Source organism: Arachis ipaensis, chromosome B5 (assembly GCF_059453495.1).
Source record: "Arachis ipaensis isolate K30076 ecotype BB chromosome B5, ASM5945349v1, whole genome shotgun sequence".
Lineage (NCBI taxonomy): Eukaryota > Viridiplantae > Streptophyta > Magnoliopsida > Fabales > Fabaceae > Arachis > Arachis ipaensis.
In genome coordinates this window covers 18,102,919-18,128,366 of record NC_142440.1, presented here as the reverse complement: position 1 = coordinate 18,128,366, position 25,448 = coordinate 18,102,919, and the positions used below count along the sequence as shown (strand labels likewise).

The 25,448-nt window shown below is 36.7% G+C and overlaps 2 protein-coding genes across 6 annotated transcripts; both read left to right on the top strand.

The window, feature by feature from the left end:
- Window positions 1-8,777: 8,777 nt before the first annotated feature.
- On the top strand, window positions 8,778-13,004 carry LOC107643161 (protein PLANT CADMIUM RESISTANCE 10). Of its 5 annotated transcripts, none has more exons than XM_088488813.1 (5): window positions 8,778-9,162; window positions 10,516-10,592; window positions 11,021-11,208; window positions 11,629-11,855; window positions 12,481-13,004. In XM_088488813.1, exons 3-5 carry the CDS (start codon window positions 11,028-11,030, stop codon window positions 12,649-12,651), a joined length of 579 nt encoding a protein of 192 aa, XP_088344939.1. In that variant the 5' UTR covers window positions 8,778-9,162; window positions 10,516-10,592; window positions 11,021-11,027; the 3' UTR covers window positions 12,652-13,004. The 5 variants fall into 5 exon arrangements, with proteins under 5 accessions (XP_088344939.1, XP_088344941.1, XP_088344942.1 ...); XM_088488816.1 differs by having other exon boundaries at window positions 8,787-9,162; window positions 12,485-13,004; XM_088488817.1 differs by having other exon boundaries at window positions 8,804-9,162; window positions 10,525-10,592; window positions 12,485-13,004.
- Window positions 13,005-20,133: 7,129 nt separating this feature from the next.
- Window positions 20,134-25,277, top strand: LOC107640273 (pentatricopeptide repeat-containing protein At3g18110, chloroplastic-like). Its single transcript, XM_088487790.1, has 4 exons — window positions 20,134-23,898; window positions 24,025-24,225; window positions 24,375-24,465; window positions 24,641-25,277. The coding sequence occupies exons 1-4, from the start codon at window positions 20,264-20,266 to the stop codon at window positions 25,238-25,240; spliced, it is 4,527 nt and encodes a 1,508-aa protein (XP_088343916.1). The 5' UTR covers window positions 20,134-20,263; the 3' UTR covers window positions 25,241-25,277.
- Window positions 25,278-25,448: the final 171 nt, after the last annotated feature.

Below are 25,448 nucleotides of genomic sequence, written 5' to 3'. Positions count from 1 at the left end.
CTTCTTGAACTAGTTTGTACCTCGTCGCTTCAACTTGCTGACCATGTAGGTCGGGCAATGATTTTTGCAATTTTTCGAGCTTAAATTAGTGCATTTGAAATGAAAAACTTTATGAGAAGATGAATTATTATTAATAGAAAATGATTTACATAAGTTTTGTTGCTACTAAGAGTTTTCTTTTAACCCTTAGCCCTCACTATGGTGCCTCGTTAAAACCCCCTTCAGGAAAATCCTTTTCGGAAAAAAATCATGAAGTCGAGAAAAAGAGTACACCAGGGAGCAATGTGCGCTTTCGAACTATAGTATCTTTTTAGGTTACATGCGTGCAATGACCTTGAGAGCTCGTTTTCCCTTAAGTCGGATACTTTGTAGTAACCCTTTCCTAAGACTTCAGTGATCTTGTAAGGTTCTTTCCAGTTTGTAGCCAACTTTCTTTCGCTCGACTTCTGTGTTTCGATATCATTTTCGGATTAATGTGAGGTCTTTTGTGGCGAAGCTTCTTTTGATAACTTTATTATTGTACCTTAAGGCCATTCTTTGCTTCAAGGCTTCTTCTTTTATCCGAGCTTGTTCTCGGACTTCTGGGAGGAGGTCAAGTTCTTCCTTTTGAGCTCGAATGTTTTCTACCTCGTCATAAAATCTGACCCTTGGAGATTCTTCATTGACTTCTATAGGTATCATGGCATCTATGTCGTAAGTAAGTCGAAAATGAGATTATCCCATTGTTGAGTGGGGAGTTGTCTGATATGCCCACAAGACTTGAGGAAGCTCGTCTTCCCATGCTCCATTTGCATCTTGGTCGGCATTTAAACCCGGCCAACACGACTTTATTCGCAGCTTCTGCTTGTCCATTGGTTTGGGGGTGTTCTATCGACGTGACCTGGTGCTTAATCTTGAGGCTTGCCACCAAGCTTCTGAAGGCTGAGTTGGTGAACTGAGTTCCATTCTCCGTAGTGATAAAGTGTGGGACTCCAAACCGGGTGACAATGTTCTTGTAGAAGAATTTCTGACTTTTTTGAGCTATGATGGTTGCCTAAGATTCTACCTCAATCCACTTAGTGAAATAATCAATACCCACTGTGATGTACTTTACTTGTCCAGAGGCCTGCGGGAATGGCCTGAGGAGGTCTAAGCCCTATTTTGTAAATGACCAAGGCGAGGTGATGCTGATGAGCTCTTTTGGAGGAGCCACATAGAAGTTAGCATGCTTTTGGCAAGGCGGATACTTTTTAACGAATTTGGCTGCCTCCCTTTGTAAAGTCGGCCAAAAGAAGCTAGCTCGGATCACTTTTTTAGCTAGTGACCGTACTCCTAGGTGGTTTCCACATATGCCGCTGTGGACTTCTTCTAAAACATCAGTAGTCTTGGAGGTCGGGATGCATTTTAATAGAGGTGTGAATATTCCTCTTCTATAGAGAACGTTGTGAACCAAGGTGTAGTTTTGGGCTTCCCTTATAAGCCTCCTTGCTTCCCTTTTCTCTTTGGGGATACTATCGAACTTAAGATATTCGATGATAGGAGTCATCCACCCTAAACTTAGATTGGATATGGGTTGTCCGAATTGTCGACTTCTTTAGTTACAGATGGTGTGTATAGAGTCTCATGAATCAAGTTTCTATTGTTATCCCCTGGCTTGGTGTTGGCTAATTTGGAATGGACATCAGCTCGGACATTGGATTTCTGAGCTATATGTCAGATTTCTGCTTCTGAAAATTGAGCTAATTGTTCATGTGTTTCTTCTAAGTATTTCTTCATGTTGGGATCTTTAGCTTCATAGGTCCCATTAACTTGAGAAGTTATAACTTGAGAATCACTGAACACAATCAACTTTACTGTCCCGACCTCTTTGTCCTGTCTCAAGCTAGCAAGTAAGGCTTCGTATTCATCTTGATTGTTGGAGGCTGGAAAATCAAATTTTAATGAAAGTTCTATCTGAGTTCCTTCTTCATTTTCCAGAATAACTCCTACTCCACTTTTGGCTTTGTTGGATGATCCATCTACGTATAAGTTCCAAGCTGCAGGACTTCTATGAGCTTCAGTGTATTTGGCCATAAAGTCGGCTAAATATTGAGATTTGATGGCTGCTCAACTTTCAAACCTTAAGTCAAACTTGATAGCTCTATTGCCTATTGTAGCATCTGGCTTGCAGTATCCATTTTTGTAAAATATGCTTCATAGGTTGATTAGTTCGGATTTTTATAGTATGAGCTTGAAAATAAGGTTAGAGCCTTCTAGAAGTGATAACAATGGTATATGCGAGCTTATCTATCTTTTGATAGTTTAGCTCTGCCCCTTGTAGAGCCTTGCTGACAAAATAGATTAGTTGCTGTTTGCTCTCATCTTCTCAGACTAAGGTTGAGGTTGTAGCTTTGTTTGCAATTGCTAAGTACAATACGAGCTCTTTTCATGGAACATGTCGGGTGAAGATTGGTGGTTGACTTAGAAAATATTTGAAGTCATGAAAGGCTTGTTCATATTCTTGAGTCCATTCAAATCGGCTTCCTTTCTTGAGTATTGAGAATAGGGGTAGAGGCTTCAGAATTGATCCTGCCAAAAATCTGGATAAGGTTGCCAGCCTTCCATTTAATTGTTGGACTTCTTTTAGACAGGTCAGGCTTTTCATCTCCAATATTGCCTTGCATTTGTCCGGATTGGCTTCAATACCCCTTTGGGTGAGCATAAAACCTAAGAACTTCTCGACTTCTACTACGAAGGTGCATTTTGAGGGATTTAGTCTCATCCTATACTTTCTTATTTTGTTGAATACTTCGGCTAAATCGGACAAGAAGTTAACGTCTTCCTTAGTCTTGACAAGCATGTCGCCCACATATACTTCCATTAATTTTTCAAAGTGAGATAAAAATACCTTGTTCATTAGTCGTTGATATGTGGCTCCAACATTTTTTAATCTAAAAGGCATGACCACGTAACAATAGTTAGCCTTTGGAGTGATGAAAGAGGTCTTCTCTTGGTCTGGCTTGTACATCGAAATTTGATTATAACCCGAATATGCATCCATGAAGGAAAGGTATCTATATCCTGAAGCTGAATCTGCCAATGCATCAATGCTTGGGAGGGGATATGGGTCTTTAGGACAAATTTTATTGAGGTTGATATAATCAACACACATCCACCACTTTCCGTTTTGTTTTTTCACAAGTACCACATTAGCCGACCACAAAGGGTATTTTACCTCCCTTATAAACCCGACTTCTAGTAGAGCCCGAAATTGTTCTTCCACGACTTGTGTTCTTTCAGAGCGGAGCTTCCGTCGCTTTTGCTAAACAGGTCGTGAGCCCGGGTAGACATCAAGTGTATGACACAAAGGTCAGGATGTATCCCAGGCATATCGGAGACTTTCCAGGCAAAGAGATTGGAATTTTTTTGTAAGAGCTTAATGAGGTTTGCTTTTAATTCTTTACTCAGGTTGGCTCCTATACTTGTTATTTTTTTGCCTGATTTCTGATTTGAACTTCTTCAATTTTTTCACTAGGTTGTGGTCGTAGTTCTTCTCGTGCTCGGACACCGCCGAGCTCAATTGTATTGACTTATTTACCCTTTATGCTCCCTCGTAGGTTCAAGCTTTCATTATAACATTTTCTTGCCAATCTTTGGTCTCCATCTATAGTGTCAATTCCATCTCAAGTTGGGAATTTCATGTATAGGTGAGGTGTGAAAATAACTGTAGCTAGTCGATTTAGGGTTGTCCGACCTATTAAGATGTTGTAGGCTGATGCCACGTCGATCACAATGTAGTCAATACTTAAGGTTCTTGATTTCATACCCTTACCAAAAGTGGTATGCAGTGAGATGAAATTAAGAGGTCGGATGGGCGTATCGCCTAACCCGAAGAGGTTATCTGGATAAGCCCTCAACTCCTTTAATTTTCATCTAACCCGAGCTTGTCAAAGGTAGGTTTAAATAATACATCAGCCAAACTCCCATGATATACCAGAGTTCTATGGAATTTTACACTGGCAAGTATCATAGTGATCACAACAGGATCGTCATGACCAGGAGTCACCCTTTGGGCGTCTTCCTTAGTGAACGAGATTGTAGGTAAGTCTGGAACTTCATTTTCCTCGTCGACCTGGTAGACTTCTTTTAGATGCCTTTTTCAAGAAAACTTCGTTATGCCTCATCCTGCAAACCCTCCATCAATCATGTGAATGTGCCTATTAGGGGTTTGTGGTGGTCGATCTCCTCGATTTCCGTCTTCATCGCCTCTCTTCCTTTTCCCTAGATCGCATGACCTTTCTGCGAGATATCTTTCTAGCTGACGTTCTTTGGCCAGCTTTTCTATAACATTTTTTAGATCATAACAATCATTGGTGGAATGCCCATATGGTTTGTGATACTCATAATACTCCGTCCGACTTCTGGATTTCTTGTGCTTAATAGGACGAGGAGATGGAAGTTTTTCAGTGTGGTAGATTTTTCTGTAGATGTCAACAAGAGAAACCCGGAGCGGAGTATAGTTATGATATCTTCGAGACTTCTCCGAGCCGTATTCCTCTTTTTTCTTTGCTTCCTTATCTTTGTCCTGAACTTGGTAGGGGGCTTGACTTTGGAACTGGTTCTCTAAGTTGGAAAAATTTTTTTCATGTTAATGTACTTCTCTGTCCATTCTTGTACTTCATACAAAGAGGTCGAGTCTCTTGGATATAGATTGGGAAAACAGCTCTTCTCTAAGGCCATTAACCAACCCCATTATCACTGCTTCTGTGGGTAGATTTTGAATCTCCAAATATGCGTTGTTAAATCTCTCCATGTAAATTTGGAGGGTTTCTCGGACCTCTTGTTTAACTCCCAGTAGGCTAGAGCATGTTTGACTTTATCCTTTTGGATCGAAAAGCGGGTGAGAAATTTTTTTGCTAGGTCGTTGAAGCAAGTTACCGACCTAGGTGGTAGACTATCAAACCACTTCATCGTCGCTTTGGTTAATGTCGTCGGGAAAGCTTTGCAACGATTTGCATCGAACGCGTCAACTAGGTACATCCGAGTTTTAAAATTGCTAAGATGGTGCCTTGGGTCGGTCGTTCCGTCATAGAGATCCATGTCGGGACTTTTGAAGTTCCTAGGAACCCTAGCTCGCATGATCTCTTGAATGAACGGATCCTTTCCTCTAAGAGGACTTTCCCCGATCAGCCTGAGTACCCCGCTTCTACGGTCGGCCTCTATTTTTGAGAGCTTTTCTTCTAGTTCTCTTCGGCCTCGTGCCTCTTTTTGCAAATCTCTTTCCACTTCTCTTTGTCGATCAATCTCTTGCTCAAGTTGCTCTAATCGACCATGGTGCTTGTGTACAAGCCCCTTGATCTCTGTTGGATGAGGGGTTCTTCATCCTCGGGTTGATGAACTTCTGAGTGGATTAGTGATGAGCCCATATTTGACGATATGTTTTAGCTTGAATTGGATGGATTTCATCACATAAACTCACACTTATTCACCAAAATAGCATACTTGCGTGTTTAATCCCTAAATTGAGCTTAAATGTGAAAACAGACGTTTTTGTACTTAAATTGAGCAATTTAATCTCACTTTTATTCTATTCGATGTCATGATATATTTGTTGAGTGATTTCAAGTCCTAACGGCAAGAATAGGTTGGTAGAAGTGGAAGAAAGTATGCAAAAAGGGAGAAAACATGAAGAAAACAAAGGAGAAGCACACAGTCATGCATGCGTGCGCACAAGTATGCGTGCGTACGCACAAGGAGGAAATTAACATGTGTGCGTGTGCACAACCCTCTGTGCGTACGCACAGGTGGAAATTCAGCCGAGTGTGCGGACGCACACGTCTGTGCGTCCGCACAGGTCCCAGCACGTGACTCACTTAATGGAAATCGCGCGATATCTGGGCCTACAGAGCCCAGTTTTTGGACCTTCTGAAGCTAATTCTTCCTATATTAGATAAGGCCTCACTCCATTTCAAGGGGGGAGCAATTAGGATTTAGTTTAGCATAATGTAGTTCATTTTCTAGAGAGAGAAGCTCCCCCTTCTCTCTAGAACCTAGGGTTTTTAGTTTAACTTCCTTGTCATTTCTATGTTTAATTCTTATTTTGATCTAGTTTCTTCTACCTTTCTTCACTTTATTGTCTTAATTTCCTTGTTTATCTTGTTAATTTCTCATTTTAGTTATTTTTATGTTCATGCACACTCTTGTTATCTTAATTTACATTTAATGCAATTTAAGTTTTTATGTCATTTATTGCCTTGTTGAGTTGCTATCTTTACTTTCATTGCTTGGTAGTTGTAGCATTTATTATTTCTTGTCATTTTACCCTACTTTCTTTACATGCCCACCAAGTGTTTGACAAAATACTTGGTTGAATTTTTGCTTAGTTTTTCACACTCTTGGCTGGGAATGTGGGTGTTTGGGTGAACTTGAGTGGTGGATGTCCATTCCACATTGTGTGAGGGTTGTTAATTAACTTGGTTTCCCTTGACTCTATGTGACCCCCTTAGTGTTGACTTAGGACTTAGGGATTGAGGTTAATTATGCCTAATTGACTTATCCTCGATGTAGGATTGACTAATTGGGATTAATTCACACACAATAACCATGTTTGTGGTCCACAACTAGGATAGCAAGCCCTCGTTACCCAATCCTTGCCAAGAGTTCCTTTTAGCATTTAATTTCCCTTTTATTACTTTCTTTACTTGCCTTCATTTAATTTCTTGCATGCTAAGCTACCTTCTTGCACTTTAATTTCTTGCCATTTACATTTTTTGCCAATTACAATCTTCCAACCCCCATTTCTCTCATAGCCAATAATAGACACTTAATTGCAACTCCAAGAGAAAGACGACCCGAGGTTTAATTACTCTCAGTTATTTTGATTTGAATTTTAACATTTGATTGATGATCATTGGTTGGGTTTGGACTATACTTGCAATGGACAAATCCTATTTTTTATTGTGAAATCCAAACCTATGCTCTTGGTCAACATCAATTAGCCGTGGTGGAGGATTTTCCGATATACCCTCTCCGTGGGGGCCATTCGCTCTTTAATGTCATGGAGGTATCACGAGTGCTCAGTCATCGTTATGAGGTTTTGGTTCTGATTCAGATGCCGTGTGACCGTTCTCAAATCGATTGTCCACCATGATTGGGTGTAGACTTTTAGGTCGCCAGCAGCGGCGCCAATGTCCCGAGAGTTACCTAAAACGGGATTGCTTTTAGCTCTGAACGTGAGGTCCAAACTCCTGTTAGGGCAGTGTCCGACTTTTGCTGATGCCGAGGTGCTGCCATCCTAGTTTCTCGTGAGGAGGTGGGTGGTGGTACCTGCAAGGGACCCCGATGCCTAAGTTAGCAAGGATTCAAAGCAGGTTTTTTAGTAGATTGGATTATGAATATATTGAGAGTGTTAGTATATTTATAGTAGAATAGATAACCACTATTGATGTGGATAACCATTCTCATTTTCTAGAGAAGTTGCTGAGATCTCCCTTCTAGATGAATATGAAATATCTTTAAGAGTCAGTTTCTTATTTGAATAGATAAAATTGAACTCCTATCATTGTGCTCGACCTCACAGAAGTTGGGTTGGTGCAGGCGAGACAGAAATTTTTTGTTGGACCTCATTTAGGTCTAATTTTATTTTTGGATCAGAGTATAAACACTAACTAATAATATATTACTGAATACACAAAATGAAATCTAAATGTACTATAATTTTTATTATTTTAAATTTAAACATATAACTTTAATTAAAAAAACGAATGAGTAGTATTACGAAAGATAGTGTACTTCTTTTTATTTTTTTAAACAAAAGTAGTATTACGAATTAATTTTAAAGATCTAAAGTAAAATAATAAATTGTGAGTTAAATTTTGTTCTCTTTATTAGTAGTTTTATTTATTTGTTTATTTGTTACCAACCACTTTTAGGTTAGTTCTTTGTCTTTGCTTTTAGGTTAGTATGAGATTTTTTTTTATTCAAAAGATCTTTTTGTCAAATTTTTATGTTTTTATCATAAATTATATCTATTTTTAAATAATAGATAAAATACATTTAATTTAAATTATATATTAAAAATTAAAATATATAAAATACACTTTTTAAAATTTAAAAATAAGAATTAAGATATTAAATTAAATTAATAAATATTTTTGTATATCGTATAATATATAATATTATGAATTGGGATTTGATTTTTTGTTTTTATTTAAGTCTTATGTTATACTTATACGACATTATAAAATTTTAGTTGATTTTGTACTTTTTAATTTATATATTTTTAAACTTTATGTTAACATATATTTATATTTTTGTATAATTTATTTATAATTTTATATAATTTTTTTTGTTATAATTTTGTTATTACGGTTAAAATATGATTAAATTTATTAAATTTTTAAACCGATAAATTAATAGATAGGTAGAACAGTTCAACGATGGATTTGATTTCCAGAACTTTGGAGTTTATGAAGGATCCTATTAGAACACAAGAAAAGACAACAATATTGGCCCAATAAGATTTACATTTTTGTTGGGCTAATTAATTTACTTATTTGGTCGGGCCCAATTAAAACACATTCGTCTTTGGATCAAGTTGCAGCTCCACTGTCCAAAAAAAAAAAAAAAGTTGCAGCTCTGCTTCTTGCCTTCTTCTCTCCCAGTAGCTCCGGACAGTTATAAAAAACGGACCGATCCGGCCAGTCGAATTGAAAAACCAGTGAACCGATCAGGCATAATTGTAAAAACACGTGAATTGGCGGGTTTATCCGGACCGGTTCAATTTAAAAAATAAAAAATAAAAAACGTAATCCCAGCTAAGGATCCCCCTCCGCAATACACTCCCTCTCTCCGAAAGTCTGAAACGGGCCAAAGGGGAGAACGCAGCGCCTCAACCTTCTCCTCTCACCGCACGGTCGCCGGTTCGTCTGCGTCCGCCAGCTCCTGCGCCTTCACTGCTGTCGCGTGGTCTGTGCCTCCGTCAGAATCTGTCGCCTTCGTTCGCGTCGCGTCGTCCCTGTGCCTTCACTGCGTCACCTCGCCTTCGCTGTTTCACTCCATTCCTTCTTTGTGGTTTGAGCGAAGCCGTCAAAACAGCGAAACACGACACTCTCAGATCTGCAGCAGCTTCATTCTCTCTCTCTCTCTCTCTCTCTCTCGGCTCAGATCCCACGCCGATCTTCCTCAGCTTCCGTCCCTCCTGAGGTGAGTTTTTTTTTTATTTTTTTAATTATTCTCTATTAATTTTGTGAGTGTGCTTCTCCTGCAAAATGTATAACCATATCTGAATTTGTGAGTGTATCACAAAAGAAAACGTAGTTTTAGTTGAAGAAAACAAAGATAAAACCGATTCTGTTTCTACCTACAACAAATATATTTCTACATAAAGCACTGGTTTTGTAACAATTATTGCCAAAACTGTGTAATTTTGTTACTGCAAGATGCATCATCAAACAAAAATTTAATCAACTTAGCTATCAAAACAAAAGCATACATCAAAATTAAGCAAAGGAAGCACAAGTTTCTAAATTGGAATCCATTGAAAGCAAAAGTAGTACAACGAATTGCTTATTAGTTCAGTTCATGATTTAGGTGATTGTTGCTGTTTATATCTTTTAATGTAGGTTTAAATGGTTAATGGTTGATTTTTGTTGTTGTTTCATGATTGTGGCTGTTTTTTTCATAATTGTTACTGTTTAGGGTTGATTGATGCTGTTTAGGGTTGACTTGTTTTATGTAGTTGCTGGTTTTTTATGTTCCTTTTATGCAATTTTGTTGTTGATGAAATTTTAAGTTGGTGGTCCAAGAAGCTGGTAAGAAACCTGTTGTTAGTAAATAGTTGGATATTCAAGTGAATGTGTGTTCCTCATTGTTCTAAATATTATACATATGGTTCAAGATCTATTCATAGTTTTTAAGTTTGAAATTCAAATCCAATTATTCAGTCTGCTTACAGTGTTATTGTTTGTCCATGTTTATATAGGTTCTATTGACTATTTTATATTTTTTTATGGGTAAAGTATACTTTTCGTCCCTGAAGTTTGACAAAAGTTTCAAAAATACCCCTAAGTTTTATTTTGTTCTAATTTTGTCCCAGAAGTTTTCGATTTGCATCAAATATACCCCTGACGGCTAATTTTTCAAAAAATTTAAAACTAATTCAACAACAATTTCATAAGAACAACCCTCACAAACAAATTAAGCATAATTTTCATGCATTATTGTTAGATTGGTCTTAAATTTTTTGAAAAAAATTTAGCCGTCAAGGGTATATTTGATGCAAATCGAAAACTTTTGGGACAAAATTGAAACAAAATAAAACTTAGACGTATTTTTGAAACTTTTGCCAAACTTCAGGGACAAAAAGTATGCTTTACTCTTTTTTTATTTATGTGGGACCAAGTCAACTGGTTGTACCAGTAATCTATCGGTTGAAATAATGACCCAGTGATCCAATTGCCTAACCGGTTCGGTTCTGACAACTATGGTTCCAGACAAGCTACCCTCATTTTCGCTCAAGAAAGCGAAAAATAAAAATAATTTGCCAATTCATTGTAGATTTTTCAGGAATCACACCCTCGAGATTGAGATTTGAGACCCCACTCAATAAAGCGTTTCAACTCCTTATTGCCGAGGTAAGATAGCTCTCCTCATGAAACCTAATGCAATTTCAGCTTTGCGGATTTTGTTCTCTATAAGCCTAGCTTTGGTTTTGTATGTTCCCCGTTTTGAAGTGCTTTTTCTGACATTCAATTCTTCGGTCTCAGCTGGATTCCAGCGTTTCCGTTTTCGATTCAGGTCATTTTTTTTAACACATATCTGATGGAATCATAATGAAAATTCGTCCATGCATTGTTGTTTCGTTATTTTTGTGCTAACATTATGATCACTAAACTACATTGTGTGCTCTATTTTACTTTTTGTAAATGTTGTGATTCTTAATTTTCCGTTTTTGATATGCCTAATGGAATTTGGGTGCAAGCATGGTTTCTCAGTCTTCATGCTTAGGGTTCCATAAATTTTGTTTGAGGAAGAATTTAAACTATGTACTTGTTCATTGTAGAAACAATATGAAGAACCAGCATGGTTATGTGCCACCTTCTTACATACCTTTGGGCCAATCGGAGTTGGAGGCAGCGAATCTCACACCACAGAAGAGCGGCGAACAACAAGCAAGTAGTGATGGATCAAACCAGATGCAGACTCAGTGGTCTTCTGGAATCTGTGCCTGTTGCGATGATATGCAGAGCTGTATGCTACTACTTCCTTAACCTGTCACCCTTATTTAATGCAAGGGATTATTAAAAAGGTGCCTCTTAATTATGTTTAAGGAAATTTGATCATTGTGTCCTTGTTATTTGGAATTTGAATCCTTATTATGGACATCATTCGGTGGATCCTGTTAGTGAATTCAATTGTATATCTACATTATTTTGTTATCTTTGTCTGTTGAATTCTTAAAAATGCTATCAAGATTTAAAACCAACGTTGTTTTAAAGTGTTTGACGTAAAAGGCAGAAAACATAGGTAAAGGAATCAGATCAGACCCTTAAGTAGGAAGATGGCCTATTTGAATAAAGTTGTTGGTTAAACATCCACATTTTCAAAGTATGATATAAATTGTGCAGTATCAAGTGTTATTTAACTTTCTCTATGTCACAATGGGTGCAGGCTTTATAGGGTTTATTTGTCCATGCTTTCTCTTTGGGAAGAATGCTGAGTTTCTGGGTTCTGGAACCTTCCTGGGATCATGTGTTACACATTTTCTGTTATGGTCTGTGGTTAATACAGCCTGCTGCTTTTTAACTGATGGATTGTGTTTGGCACTACCTGGATGCCTTGTTTCGTGCTATGCTTGTCACTACCGCAAGACCTTAAGGACAAAGTTTGATTTGCCGGTAATGATATTGAAAACTTAATTGAGCTCTTATAACATGATTTTTCATTTTATTATGTTTCAAACTTTTGATCACTTTTTAAACTGTTAAGTCTTCCAAGTCTCTAATTTAAGTTTTACACTCAGTCAATACACAGCTTGTCAAGTTAATGCTTGCTAAAATTTATGTAAAATATTAAATAGTTCTGAATTGCAGGTTGATCAATTTGGATTTTTGTAGCTCAAAACTGTAGGCACTTGGATTTTTTAGTGGATAAATGAACTGTTTAGATATGTTAGTAGGGAAAGAGGAAGAAATACCCTGGTTTCCATTTTTCACAAACAGCAAGTATCAAGTACTTCCAAGTGCCGGTGAATTCAACAATTAACTAAACTTAAAGCGTAATAAATGCAAAAGGGTGTAGCATACTTCTATGACTTGGTTGAAAAACTTCCAGTGTAGATTCAGGGGTGTTTGTATTAAATTGCTTTGCGTACCTTGAAACACTTGGATAGGCATCTTCATCTGAAGCATATTCCTTATAACTGTTTGTTCTGTCATAATCTATCATGTATTTTTATTATCTTTATAAGAATTGCTGAATCTAAAATTTCTTTGCTATAATGTATTCTTTCATTTTATGAAGGAAGCACCCTGTGGGGATTTTGTTACCCATTTTTTCTGTCATTTGTGCGCCATCTGTCAAGAGTACCGTGAGATTCGCGAAAGATCTGGGGATAATGCACCGACCGACATGAAGCTTGCCGTAGTGACAGCCCCACCTATACAAACAATGCAGTCGGATTCCGAGCAGTAATGTCCCTGCCCTCCGCCCTCCTCTGTGCGATTTCAAATGTTGCAAACTCGGAACACAAGTTCATGTCTTCTTACAATAATGCATATGATCGCATTGCCACGGTTGTACTTTTTCAATTCTCTTACAGATAACTAGAAGAATAAATACCCACTTGTAAATGATATGTGAGTATGTTTAGGGCCTAGTTATGTCACCTTTTACATTTTGTTTGATCCTGCTGTTGGGATTATTCCAAATTCCAAGATGTTTAGCAAGAGAAGTATAGCTGCGTAATTAATCAAGTCTCAAATGGGTGTATCATTTGCTACTACGTAAACTCAGTTCATAGTTACACCATTTGATGAACCCCAAAAGGTCTCTTATTAACTGCATTTTAATGACAGTTAAACGAGAAAAGCAGAGGAGGCATGACACTGTAAACGACATTGTAAACCCAATATTAAAATTCAAAAGTAAATTCATAAGATAGAGGATAAAAAAACGTAATTAAACTAGCTGAAAATAAAAATTACGAAGATGTTTCAAAGTTAAAAATGCTACTTATAATCTCTTATAACCACATTTCTATATAAATTGAATGATATATTCGATTTAAAGAGGTTGGTAGTAAATCAAATGAGAATGAGTCGATTTATTAGAATTTCATGCAAATTGAATTGAGTTGATTCGATTTATGTATGCATGTTGTCTATATTGGTAAAAATTTTAAAATATTTCATTATAATATTACTAGCAGATTGTGACTCAATATGAATGGATGAATGTTCCAATGGTGCCAATGCAGATGCTGAGTCTAAAGTGGCGGTTGATGTAGAATCTGTTATATCATGAAGAGATGCCATAGGTGATGTAGAAGTGGCAGATAAATCAGGTGTAGTGTGTATGGTGTGAGGTGCAATTATGCCATGAGTATGCTCATATGAAGAAGTATATGCAGAGTTATTATAAAAGAATGCAAAAGAGTCAAAATTGGATGATTCAATTGAAGGCTGATCTATAGAAAAATCAGTGCTTGGTATTTGTTTGAATGGGAAATAGTGTTCATAAAATTTAGTGTTTCTTGAGATAAAAATTTCTTTGGATTTTAAATCAAACAAAATGGACCCTTTTGTTCCTGATTGATAACCAAGAAAAACACATTTTCTAGCTCTAGGATCTAATTTTCTTCTATTAGTACTCAAAGTGGTAGCAAAAACAAGACAACCAAACACCTTGAGATGAGTCAAATCTGGTTTATTCTTGAAAAGTGCCTCATAAGGCGTTTGATGATTCAAGAAGGTGCTTGGTTGTCTATTTATTAAATGTACTGAATGTTGCATAGCATAGTGCCAAAAACATTTTGGCAGATTAGAATGAAACAAAAGTGCTCTTGCAATATTCAGTATATGTTGATGCTTCCTCTCAACAATTCCATTTTGTTGAGGAGTTTCAACACAAGATATTTGATGTAATATTCCTTTTGAGTTATAGAAGGAGTTCATTTTAAATTCCATCCCATTATCTGTTCTAATTTGTTTCACAACTTTATGAAATTGAGTTTGCACCATTTGAACAAAATTTTCTACTAACACTCTAGTTTCGGATTTTAGTTTCATGCAATAAATCCAAGTAAACCTCGTTTTATCTTCCACAATTGTAAGAAAATATTTATGGCCAGCAGTAGATAAAAGTGAGAGTGATCCCCAAATATCTATATGTAACAAATCAAAAATATATTCTGATTGTTTATTGCCAATGGGAAAAGACAATTTCTTTTGTCTAGCCAAGTGACAAGAATCACAAACATGAGATGATGAAATGCATTCAATAAATGGAAATGTATTTTTCATGATTGACATTCTTTTGGATAGTAAATGACCTAGTCTAGCATGCCATAGAGTTCCTAAATCTTGCTGCACTGTGACATTTATAGAATGTGTGTTAACTTCTGGTGTAGTTAGTTTCCAAGGTTGAGCATCCATCACATAAAGATCACCAATGACTTTAGCTTGTCCAATCATCTTCAATGATGGGAGTACCTGTATCTCACAAAAAGAATCAGTAAATTTTAATTCACAATGTAATGACTTTGTGAGTTTAGACACTGAAATCAAATTATATTTAAAGTGAGGTATGAATAAAACATTGGTAAGAATCAAATGTTTAGAGAGTTGCACAGTGCCACAAATGTTTGTTGTAGTGGTAGAACCATCAGGTAGATTTACCAAAACTGGTCTCATATAATGAAAAGTTTTGAAAGACTCTTGAATATAGGATGCATGATCAGTAGCTCCACTATCAAGTATCCAAGAAGTTTTAGTAAAATTTGATGATACACTCAAGCAATGCCTACCTTTTGGTTGAGTAAGGGTGGCGGAAGAAGTAATGTGGTTTACACTATTTGAAGTTGGCATGCGTGGTTGTTGAAGGAGTGCTAGTAAGGTTTCCTTCTGATCTGGAGTCAACACAAGTACTGTATCATCGCTCTTTTTATCCTGGTTAGAATCAGCAATCTCAACACTAGAATTCTCAACTATCTCGTCAGTGCTAAGTTGATTGGCTACTCGCTGCTTTTGGTGAGTAGGAAAGCCATTTTTCTTATAGCATGTCTCTGCTAAATGACCAATTCGATTACAGTAGCTACAAAACTTTGAAGTGTAGCCTCGACTATAAGATTTTTGATTTCCTCCTCTGCCTGAATTTCGTCCACGGCCTCTGCCTCTTCCAGAAAATGAACCGCCTCCAGTTGAGGTTTGCACCTCTAAAGAGTTAGTCACTATGTTGCTATTTGACGGGTCACAATTCAATTCTTGCTCTTGTTGGGTTAACATAGATAGTACTGTGTTGATTTCAGGTAACGGCTTCATTAGCATGATTTGTGATTTAACATTTGAATATTGCTCATTCAATCCTTTTAAGAATTTGACAACATATTCCTCAGAAGCATAGTCTCGAACAATTCGTAATCCACATGAACATCTATTAACACAAGCAACACAACTAGGAATAGCACGTAAATTTTCTAATTCTTCCCAAATAGCTTTCAACATAGCAAAGTAAGAGGTAACAGTAAGATCACCTTGTTTGAGTGCATAAAATTCTTCTTTTAACGCACTAACTCGAAAGACATCTCTCTGTGAGTAACGACATTTTAAATCATTCCACAAGTCTGGAGCTGAGCTAATCCACATCACGCTCTTAGCGATTTCAGGGCTGAGAGAGAGGTTGATCCAAGAGAGGAGAAAATTGTTACACCTATCCCATGCTTCAAAATTAGGATCACCTTCACCTGGTTTTAGAATGGATCCATCGAGGAATTTCACCTTATTCTTCGATCTGAGTGCTCTCCACATATCGTGCGACCACTGATAATAATTTTAAGGTGTCAATTTAAGCAGAATTAGAGCCAAACCAGGACTTTCTCCTGGATGAAGAAAATAAGGGCTAATCGGATCAGAAATTGCAGAAGAGGAACTAGATCTGCCAAGATGTGCCTGGAACGGAGAGAATTGACGTATGAAAGCGGTGAAATTCTCAAAATCTGCAGCGGAATTTGATGAAGGGCTTGCATTCGGATTAGCTAAATTATCTGCCATAGTTGGATCTTCTCGCTCTGATACCATGTAAAATGATACCAAGCTTAAAATTCAAGTGAATTACAAAAATAATTATAAGAAAATAAGAAGGTTGGTGATGTACTCTCAGGTCATTGAAATTTAAAGTAATGGAAGAAGAATTAGAAAGAAGTGAAAAGAGAGAATAATTGATTAAAAGAACCACCACAGAGTACTGAGTACCAATTACAATATATATAGCAAAAGGAAAAATAAATTACTAACTAATAGTGCTATAATTATGTCTAACAAACTAACCAACTTGATAGCTATACAAAAAATAAACTATATTATGTTACATCCCCGCAAGCTGGTATTACGTGGTTTGTGCAAATCAAGTAATCCCAGCTTGGAAAGCAAATGAGAGAATGGTCCTGGAGGAAGGGATTTAGTGAATAGATCAGCAGGTTGTTCACTGGAGACAACGTGCCTAAGATTAGAAACCCCTTCTTTGAACTTGTTTCGAGCCACATGACAATCAACCTCAACATGCTTGTTCTTTCATGAAAGACAGGATTTGAAGCAATATAGATAACAGATTTATTATCACAGAAGATATCAACCGGAAGAGGAGGAAGAATGTTGAATTCCTTTAGTAGTTTGAGTAACCAAACGAGTTCACAAGTGCCATTAGCAAGGGCGCGATATTCTGCTTCTGAGGACGACCTTGAAACTGTAGCCTGCTTCTTACTCTTCCAAGAAATAAGAGTTTGGTCAAGGAAGAAACAATAACCACTGATGGATTTTCGGGTGTCTTTACAAGCCCCCCAATCAGAATCAGTGTAACCAGATAGTGTGAAAGAATTGTTGACAGAGAAAAATAAGCCAGTTGCTGGTGATTGTTTTAGATACCGGATGATCCTATAGGCAACCTTCAAGTGGGCATCAGTTGGTGAATCCATGAACTGAGATAGGCATCCAACAGAGTAGCTGAGATCTGGTCTTGTGTTAGTAAGGTACAGAAGTCTGCCCACCAATCTACGATAGATGGTTGCATCAGGAAGAGAGGAGCCTGAAGCCTTAGACAGAGAAGTAGTGTACTCCATAGGAGTAGATGCTGGTTTTGCACCAAGCAAACCGCAGTCTTTGATCAAATCCAATGCATACTTTCTTTGATACAGTGCAATACCAGCATTGCTTCGTGCTACCTCCATCCCAATAAAGAACTTAAGAAGGCCAAGGTCTTTAATTTTGAACTTATCATCCAAAAACATCTTGACAGCTTGAATTTCACTCAAATCATCTTCAGCTAACACAAGATCATCAACATAAACAAGAATAACTGTGAAAGTTGTACCTGTGGATTTGGTAAAAAGCGAGTGATCATTTTCAGATGGAGTAAACTAGGGGTGTCCGCGGATCGGATCGGATCGGATATGGCCGAAAATTCGATCCGATCCGCACAATTTCCATCGGATCGGATCGGATATGATATCCGCACGTTTTAGTGCCGGATCCGATCCGATCCGATCTGCACATTTGCGGATCGGATTGGATCGGATATCGGATATATCCGCATAATTAAACATTCTCTTTTTAATAATATTTCTATGTAAAAGAATTCGATAAAAATATTTATTTCATACTTTTAAACTTATTTATTCCTAAAATATTTTTAATCAAACTCTCTCTAAATAACAAAAATAAAATAATACAATATATGAATAATAATTACTAACTAAAACATACAAACAAGTAAATATAATACCAAACATATATATATTTATTTATTTTTAATTATTATAGTGCGGATTTGCGGATCTGCGGATCGGATACGCGGATGTAGAGCAGATATCCCCGATCCGATCCGCAAAGGGTGCGGATCGGATCCGATCCGATCCGATCAATTTGCGGATCGGATCGTATCCGCAATTTTTGGATCGGATGCGGATATTTACCGCGGATCTGCGGATATGATCCGATCCATGGACACCCCTAGAGTAAACCCCAGATCAGCAAGGGCAGCAGACAACTTGATGTTCCATTGGCGACTAGCTTGTTTTGGGAATTACATCATATTTATTTATAAAGAATTAATCTTGGAATATTAATTAATACAATAGTATGTATAGTTATCCATTGTATCTACAAAATTACCTATTAATATTCAATAGACCACATGATTGAATATTAGTAAATAAGATATAATAAATATGAATATTGTGGTGATAATTAGTATTAAATTTTTAAATTACTTTTAAATCAAACGAAAATATTATTCATACATAAGGTTATCAGGTTCTAAAACAAAACGTAAAACCTTAAAAAAAATTTCACTTAAAAAAGTAAAGATATTAGTAGTAAAATTCATATTAAATATATAAAGAGGTAATTGGAGAAATTCATATAATGTTTTTTATTTGGACAAATTGTGTAATATTAAGTTGGATTTAATTTAAAAAAAATTTTATGGAATCAGTACTTTTATTAAATTTGGCCAACACTTAACTAAAAAAAATGAATAATTTTATATTATTAAATAAAATTTTAAGCTATTAAAAATACTAATAATGATTAATTGATGATTACAAATTACAAAACCGACCTAACATTCTTCATAATTTAATTGTGTGTTTTACGTAAGATAGATATTGAACCTTTTTGCCTTCTCTAATTAGTCGGGGCTGAATCCCGCAAAGCAAAATATCTATCTATCCATTTCGTTGGTACAAAGAAACGCACAAACTGCTTATAAATCCTGAACAGTCTAGTGTTTGTTTTTAGAGATACGATAGAACAGGACTGAGATAAAGACAATAGGATGGAGACATTAAAAATTATGATTTATGTATCGTGTTTGGATACGATGGATAGGACACTAATGTAATGTCCAGTATTATGTTTGGATACATATGGACAAGACTAAAATATTATATAAAATGACTAAAATAGCCATGTAATTCCAAATTTTTTAGTATAAACTAATTTAATAAAGAATGAGAGTACGTAAGAGTACAGACAGTGGGAACTTGAAAAAAATATTTGAAACAGTCAAAAATTTTAATAAAAAATTATATAATAGTATTTATATTAAAATAAAATTTATAAATATAATTATTTTTTTTTAAATTTATTATTAATATGTAGGAATACATATGGTTAATATTAACAAAAAAAATAAATCTCAATTTGATTAATAAAAAATTTCGTTTAGGTTAATAAGCTAAATTAATTTTAAATACAATATCAGTTTTAAAAAAAGAATCCAACTTTACATGAAAAAGAATAATTTGTACACATAAAAATTTATTTTTATTTAGAAAATTAATTTTTTATCTAAAATTTTATTTTTCTTTTTAAAAAATTGATTTTTCTTTAAATTATATAAAATCAATTACAACTTATAAATTATTTTTTAGCATTTTTAAATATCAATTTTATCTTTATAATATTTATCTTTCAAAAGTTTCAAAACTAATTATTTTTGTTATTATTTTTATTACAAATCAAATAATATAATATAAAGTTAAAATAATGTTGAAGTAAGAACGATAAGAAAAAAGAATTATCCAATCCAATAAAAATTTCTATAAAAAGGTGAGAATACATGAGAAAAAAAAAAAGAGAAAGAAGAAGAATGTAGAGATAGAAAATGAGTATAAAAAAAAATACTTTCTGAGAAAGACGCAAAATAGAAAAAATAAAAAGGGATAACAGTAGAATAATAAAATATAGCACCATGAACGAAAAAAATTCATAAAAACAGTCTGTGTCCCTCTTCTAAATTTTGTGTCTATCATTGTCATTCGTAGAAGAGTGGATACAAAAGTATAAAAAAATGCCCCAAAAACAATATATTCAGTGTTCATATCTTTGCTTCCAAACACTTTTTAAAGATATGCTGTCCATATCTGCATGTCCTGTCTATGAAAACAAACGCTACCTTATTCCTTATTCTTATCTCCCTTTCTTTCTCGAACACATACACTTCGGCGCCGCAAAAGGGCTGTATTACACGGCAAAGCAAGCAAATCTCTTTTCTTCCTTTAGCATCCACCAAAAGTTGTTCGTGCCGGAACATGTCTGTGTCGGGCTCGGCACTGCTGAGCATTACACCCATAACCTCCTCATCCTCACTTCCCCGCCGAAGAGATTCAAAAAAGTCTTCATCTTTTTCCAACCTTCCTTCAAGGCACACTGCCACTGTTCCTTATCTAGCTTCAACTTCTTCTTCTGCTGCTACTATCATTGATAATGATACCGATTTCTCTTCAGAACCCAATCCTTGCAATGACAGTGATTGTGTCACTGTTGAGAGTGCCAAGTTTACATATAGCAGAGCATCACCTTCAATTAGATGGCCCCACTTGAAGCTCTCCGAACTTTACCCTTCTGCACAGACCCAGTTACCCGTTGCTTCTCCCATGGAAGAAAGTCACGTAGAGGGACCCGAGAGACCAGATTCTGGTGAGCCTTTGGGTGTGAGCGATGAAGCGCAAGAAACATTGGGGAGACCTAGCAGGAATAGGGTAAAAAAGATGAACAAATTGGCACTGAAGAGAGCAAAGGATTGGAGGGAGAGAGTGAAATACTTGACTGATAGGATTCTTGCATTGAAGCCTGAGGAGTACGTGGCTGATGTGTTGGATGATCGAAAAGTTCAGATGACGCCCACGGATTTTTGCTTTGTGGTAAAATGGGTTGGGCAAGCAAGCTGGCAAAGAGCTCTTGAGGTCTATGAGTGGTTGAATTTGAGGCACTGGTACTCGCCGAATGCGAGGATGCTTGCGACTATCTTAGCCGTGCTGGGAAAGGCTAATCAAGAAGAGTTGGCGGTTGAAATCTTCACTCGAGCTGAGTCGTCCATAGAGGATACAGTCCAAGTGTACAATGCCATGATGGGTGTTTATGCCAGGAATGGCAGGTTCAACAAGGTAAAGGAACTGCTCGATTTAATGCGCAAAAGAGGGTGCGAGCCGGACCTGGTGAGTTTCAATACTTTGATCAATGCCAGGATGAAATCTGGTGCAATGGTGCCTAATTTAGCTTTTCAGCTTTTAGAGGAAGTTAGGAGGTCTGGTGTTAGACCAGACATTATAACTTATAATACTCTTATTAGTGCTTGCTCGAGAGAGTCGAATTTGGAGGAGGCAACTATGATTTTTAAGGATATGGAGAACCACCATTGTCAACCTGACCTGTGGACTTATAATGCTATGATTTCGGTATATGGTAGATGTGGGTTTGCTAGGAAAGCTGAACAACTATTTAAAGAATTGGAATCTAAAGGGTTTTTCCCTGATGCAGTAACTTATAATTCTCTGTTGTATGCTTTTTCAAAGGAGGGAAATGTTGAAAAAGTAAGGGATATTCATGAGGAAATGGTAAAAGTGGGGTTTGGGAAGGATGAGATGACATACAACACTATTATACACATGTATGGAAAGCAGGGGAAGCATGATCAGGCGCTACAGCTTTACAATGACATGAAATCTTCTGGTAGGAGTCCTGATGCAGTTACCTACACTGTTTTGATTGATTCACTTGGAAAAGCAAATAAAATTGACGAAGCTGCAAATGTAATGTCAGAGATGTTGGATGCAGGAGTTAAGCCTACTTTGCACACATATAGTGCTTTAATTTGTGGTTATGCAAAGGCTGGAAAGAAAGTAGAGGCTGAAGGTACATTTAATTGCATGCGTCGGTCAGGAATCAAAGCTGATTGTCTAGCATACTCGGTTACGTTGGATGTCTTTCTTAGATTCAATGAGGTTAAAAAGGCTTTGACACTGTATAAGGAAATGATTCGCGAAGGCTTTACACCAGATGATGGCCTCTATGAGGTCATGCTAAAAGTGCTTGTGAGAGAAAATATGTGTGATGTTGTTGATAGAGTTATTAGAGATATGGAAGAAATCAGTGGCATGAGTCCACAAGTTATTTCATCCGTTCTTGTTAATGCAGGGTGTTATGATGATGCTGCTAAAATGTTGAAACTTTCTATCAGCAATGGCTATGAATTAGATCATGAGAATTTTTTATCTATTTTGGGTTCATATAGCTCGTCTGCTAGATATTCAGAAGCATGTGAACTACTTGAATTCTTGAGAGGTCATGCTCCAGACGATACTCAAATGATCACTGAAGCACTCATCATTATACTTTGCAAGGCTAAAAAGCTTGATGCAGCCTTGGAGGAGTACAGAAGTAAAGGAGGAATGGGTTTATTCAGAAGTTGTACAATGTATGAATCTCTGATTCAGGAATGCATGCAGAATGAACTATTCGATGTAGCTTCTCAGATTTTTTGTGACATGAGGTTCAGAGGTGTTGTGCCATCTGAATATCTCTACCAAGGTATGGTATCTGTCTACTGTAGAATTGGATTACCCGAGACGGCCCACCACTTGTTGTATCATGTTGAAAACAAAGGTAGTGTAGTTGATAACACGTCTCTTTATATTGTTATCATTCAAACATATGGGAAGTTAAAGTTATGGCAAAAGGCAGAAAGTTTAGTGGGAAGTATTAGGCAAAGATGTTCAAAAGTGGATAGAAAGGTCTGGAATGCTTTAATTCATGCTTATGCATTAAGTGGCTGTTATGAGCGCGCTAGAGCTATATTTAATACAATGATGAGAGACGGTCCTTCGCCAACTGTAGATTCCATAAATGGTCTGTTACAAGCTTTAATTGTAGATCGGAGGCTGAATGAGCTTTACGTGGTGATCCAAGAGCTGCAAGACATGGGGTTCAAGATGAGTAAAAGTTCTATTCTTTTGATGCTTGAAGCATTCGCACAGGCTGGAAACTTATTCGAGGTGCAAAAAGTGTACCATGGAATGAAAGCTGCTGGTTATTTTCCGACCATGCATCTCTACAGAATTATGGTTGGATTGATGTGCAAGTTCAAAAGAGTAAGGGATGTAGAAGCCATGTTATGTGAGATGGAAGAGGCAGGATTTAAGCCTGATCTTCAAATTTATAATTCTGTATTGAAGTTATATTTAGGAATTGAAGATTTTAAAAACATGGCTAAAATCTACCAAAAGATTCAAGATGCTGATCTTAAACCAGATGAGGAAACATATAATACATTAATTATAATGTACTGCAGAGACCATAGAGCAGAAGAAGGTATCTCTCTGATGCATGAAATGAGAAGACTTGGCGTGGAACCTAAGCCGGATACATACAGAAGCTTGACAGCAGCATTTTGTAAGCAACAATTGGTTGAACAAGCAGAGGAACTTTTTGAAGAGCTTCGATCGAATGGTTATAAAATGGACCGCTCTTTTTATCATTTAATGATGAAAATGTATAGGACTTCCGGGGATCATCGGAAAGCTGAAAGTCTTCTGGCTATGATGAAAGAAGCTGGGATAGAGCCCACTATTGCCACCATGCATTTACTTATGGTTTCTTATGGTCAATCGGGGCAGCCTGAAGAAGCGGAGAAAGTCCTGAAAAACTTGACAGCATCTGGACAGGTTGTTGATACTCTACCTTACAGCTCTGTTATTGATGCATATCTGAGAAAAGGAGATTATAAAGCTGGAATCGAGAAGCTCACAGAGATGAAGGAAACATCCATAGAACCAGACCATCGAATATGGACGTGCTTTATCAGAGCTGCGAGCTTGTGCGAGGGAGTAAATGAAGCCATTAATCTTTTAAATGCACTCCAAGCTTCCGGATTTAATCTCCCAATCAGGTGCTAGTTACATTCTCTGCTGTTTTTTCATTCAAAAGTTTTGTTTTTCATTCTAGTCTTTTAGAGGAAGCCATACAGATTGATTTGTCATAGCTGTGAACTTAATATATACTAATTGTTCTGTAGGCTTCTAAGAGAAAAATCCGAGTCACGTGTTGCAGAGGTGGACCAATGTCTGGAGAGACTAGAACCTCTTGAAGACGATGCAGCTTTTAACTTTGTCAATGCTCTGGTTGATCTGTTGTGGGCATTCGAACTCCGGGCCACTGCATCATGGGTTTTCCAATTGGCAATCAAGAGAAGAATTTATTGCCATGATATCTTTCGGTATGTATCATAGGTCCTTTCCATTGTTCTCAACTGTGATATATTTATAAACTTTTGAGAGTTAAGTGTATGTCTTAATTGTAATCTTTTACTAGATTAGTATTACAAGCTCTATTAGGTTACTTATTGTGTGCTTCTATTGAATTCAGAGTCGCAGATAGAGACTGGGGAGCTGATTTTAGAAAACTATCTGCTGGTTCAGCTCTAGTTGGTCTTACTTTATGGCTTGACCACATGCAGGTGAATTCTGTTTCCCTTCAAAGTTGCTTTCTAAATGATCTATGAATTTTCACTCAGTTCATATTCCTAAATACATGGTTTTTTCTGTTGTGATCACAAAAAGATGTTCATCATTCTTAGTTTCCTTTATTGTCTTGTATCTTGCCTTGACGTTTCGATTTCATGATCATGGCAGGATGCCTCGTTGCAAGGCGATCCAGAGTCACCGAAATCAGTTGTACTTATAACAGGAACTGCAGAATACAACATGGTATCACTCAATAGCACATTAAAGGCATGCCTTTGGGAAATGGGATCGCCTTTCCTTCCGTGCAAGACAAGACACGGTGTCCTTGTAGCCAAGGCTCACTCCCTAAGAATGTGGTTGAAAGCCTCGCCGTTCTGTTTGGATCTCGAGCTAAAAGATGCCCCGGCTCTCCCCGATCTAAACTCCATGCGGCTCATTGAAGGATGCTTCATAAGGCGCGGCCTTGTTCCAGCATTCAAGGACATTACCTCAAGATTCAAAGTAGTGAGTCCCAAGAAATTTTCCAGATTGGCCTTGTTACCGGACGACAAGAGAGACAAAGCAATTCATGCTTATACTGATGGAAAGAAAGAGAGATTGGAGAAAGAGAGACTAAAAGCAAAGCAAATTGTTGATCCCAAAAAGCTGAAGAAGATTAAGAAGATTAAGCAGATTAGAAAGAGGAAATACATTAGGGAAGCTTTGACACCCAATTTAATTGGGAAACAAAGAACTTTCGTTCCTATTAGTGAAAAACAAACAATGTAATGCCAAACATTACTTGTAATCTTAAATCTTGTACAAATATCCATTTAGCTAACATCAACACTAACTGAAAATATTAATAGCAATTAATAATAATAAAAACTTAGATGAGCATTCCAAGCTTATTTTATTTCTAATCCATTACCTAATTTGACGCAGCTTAATTTATTTCTAATCTATTACCTAATTTGAAGCCACATATATAGTTCAT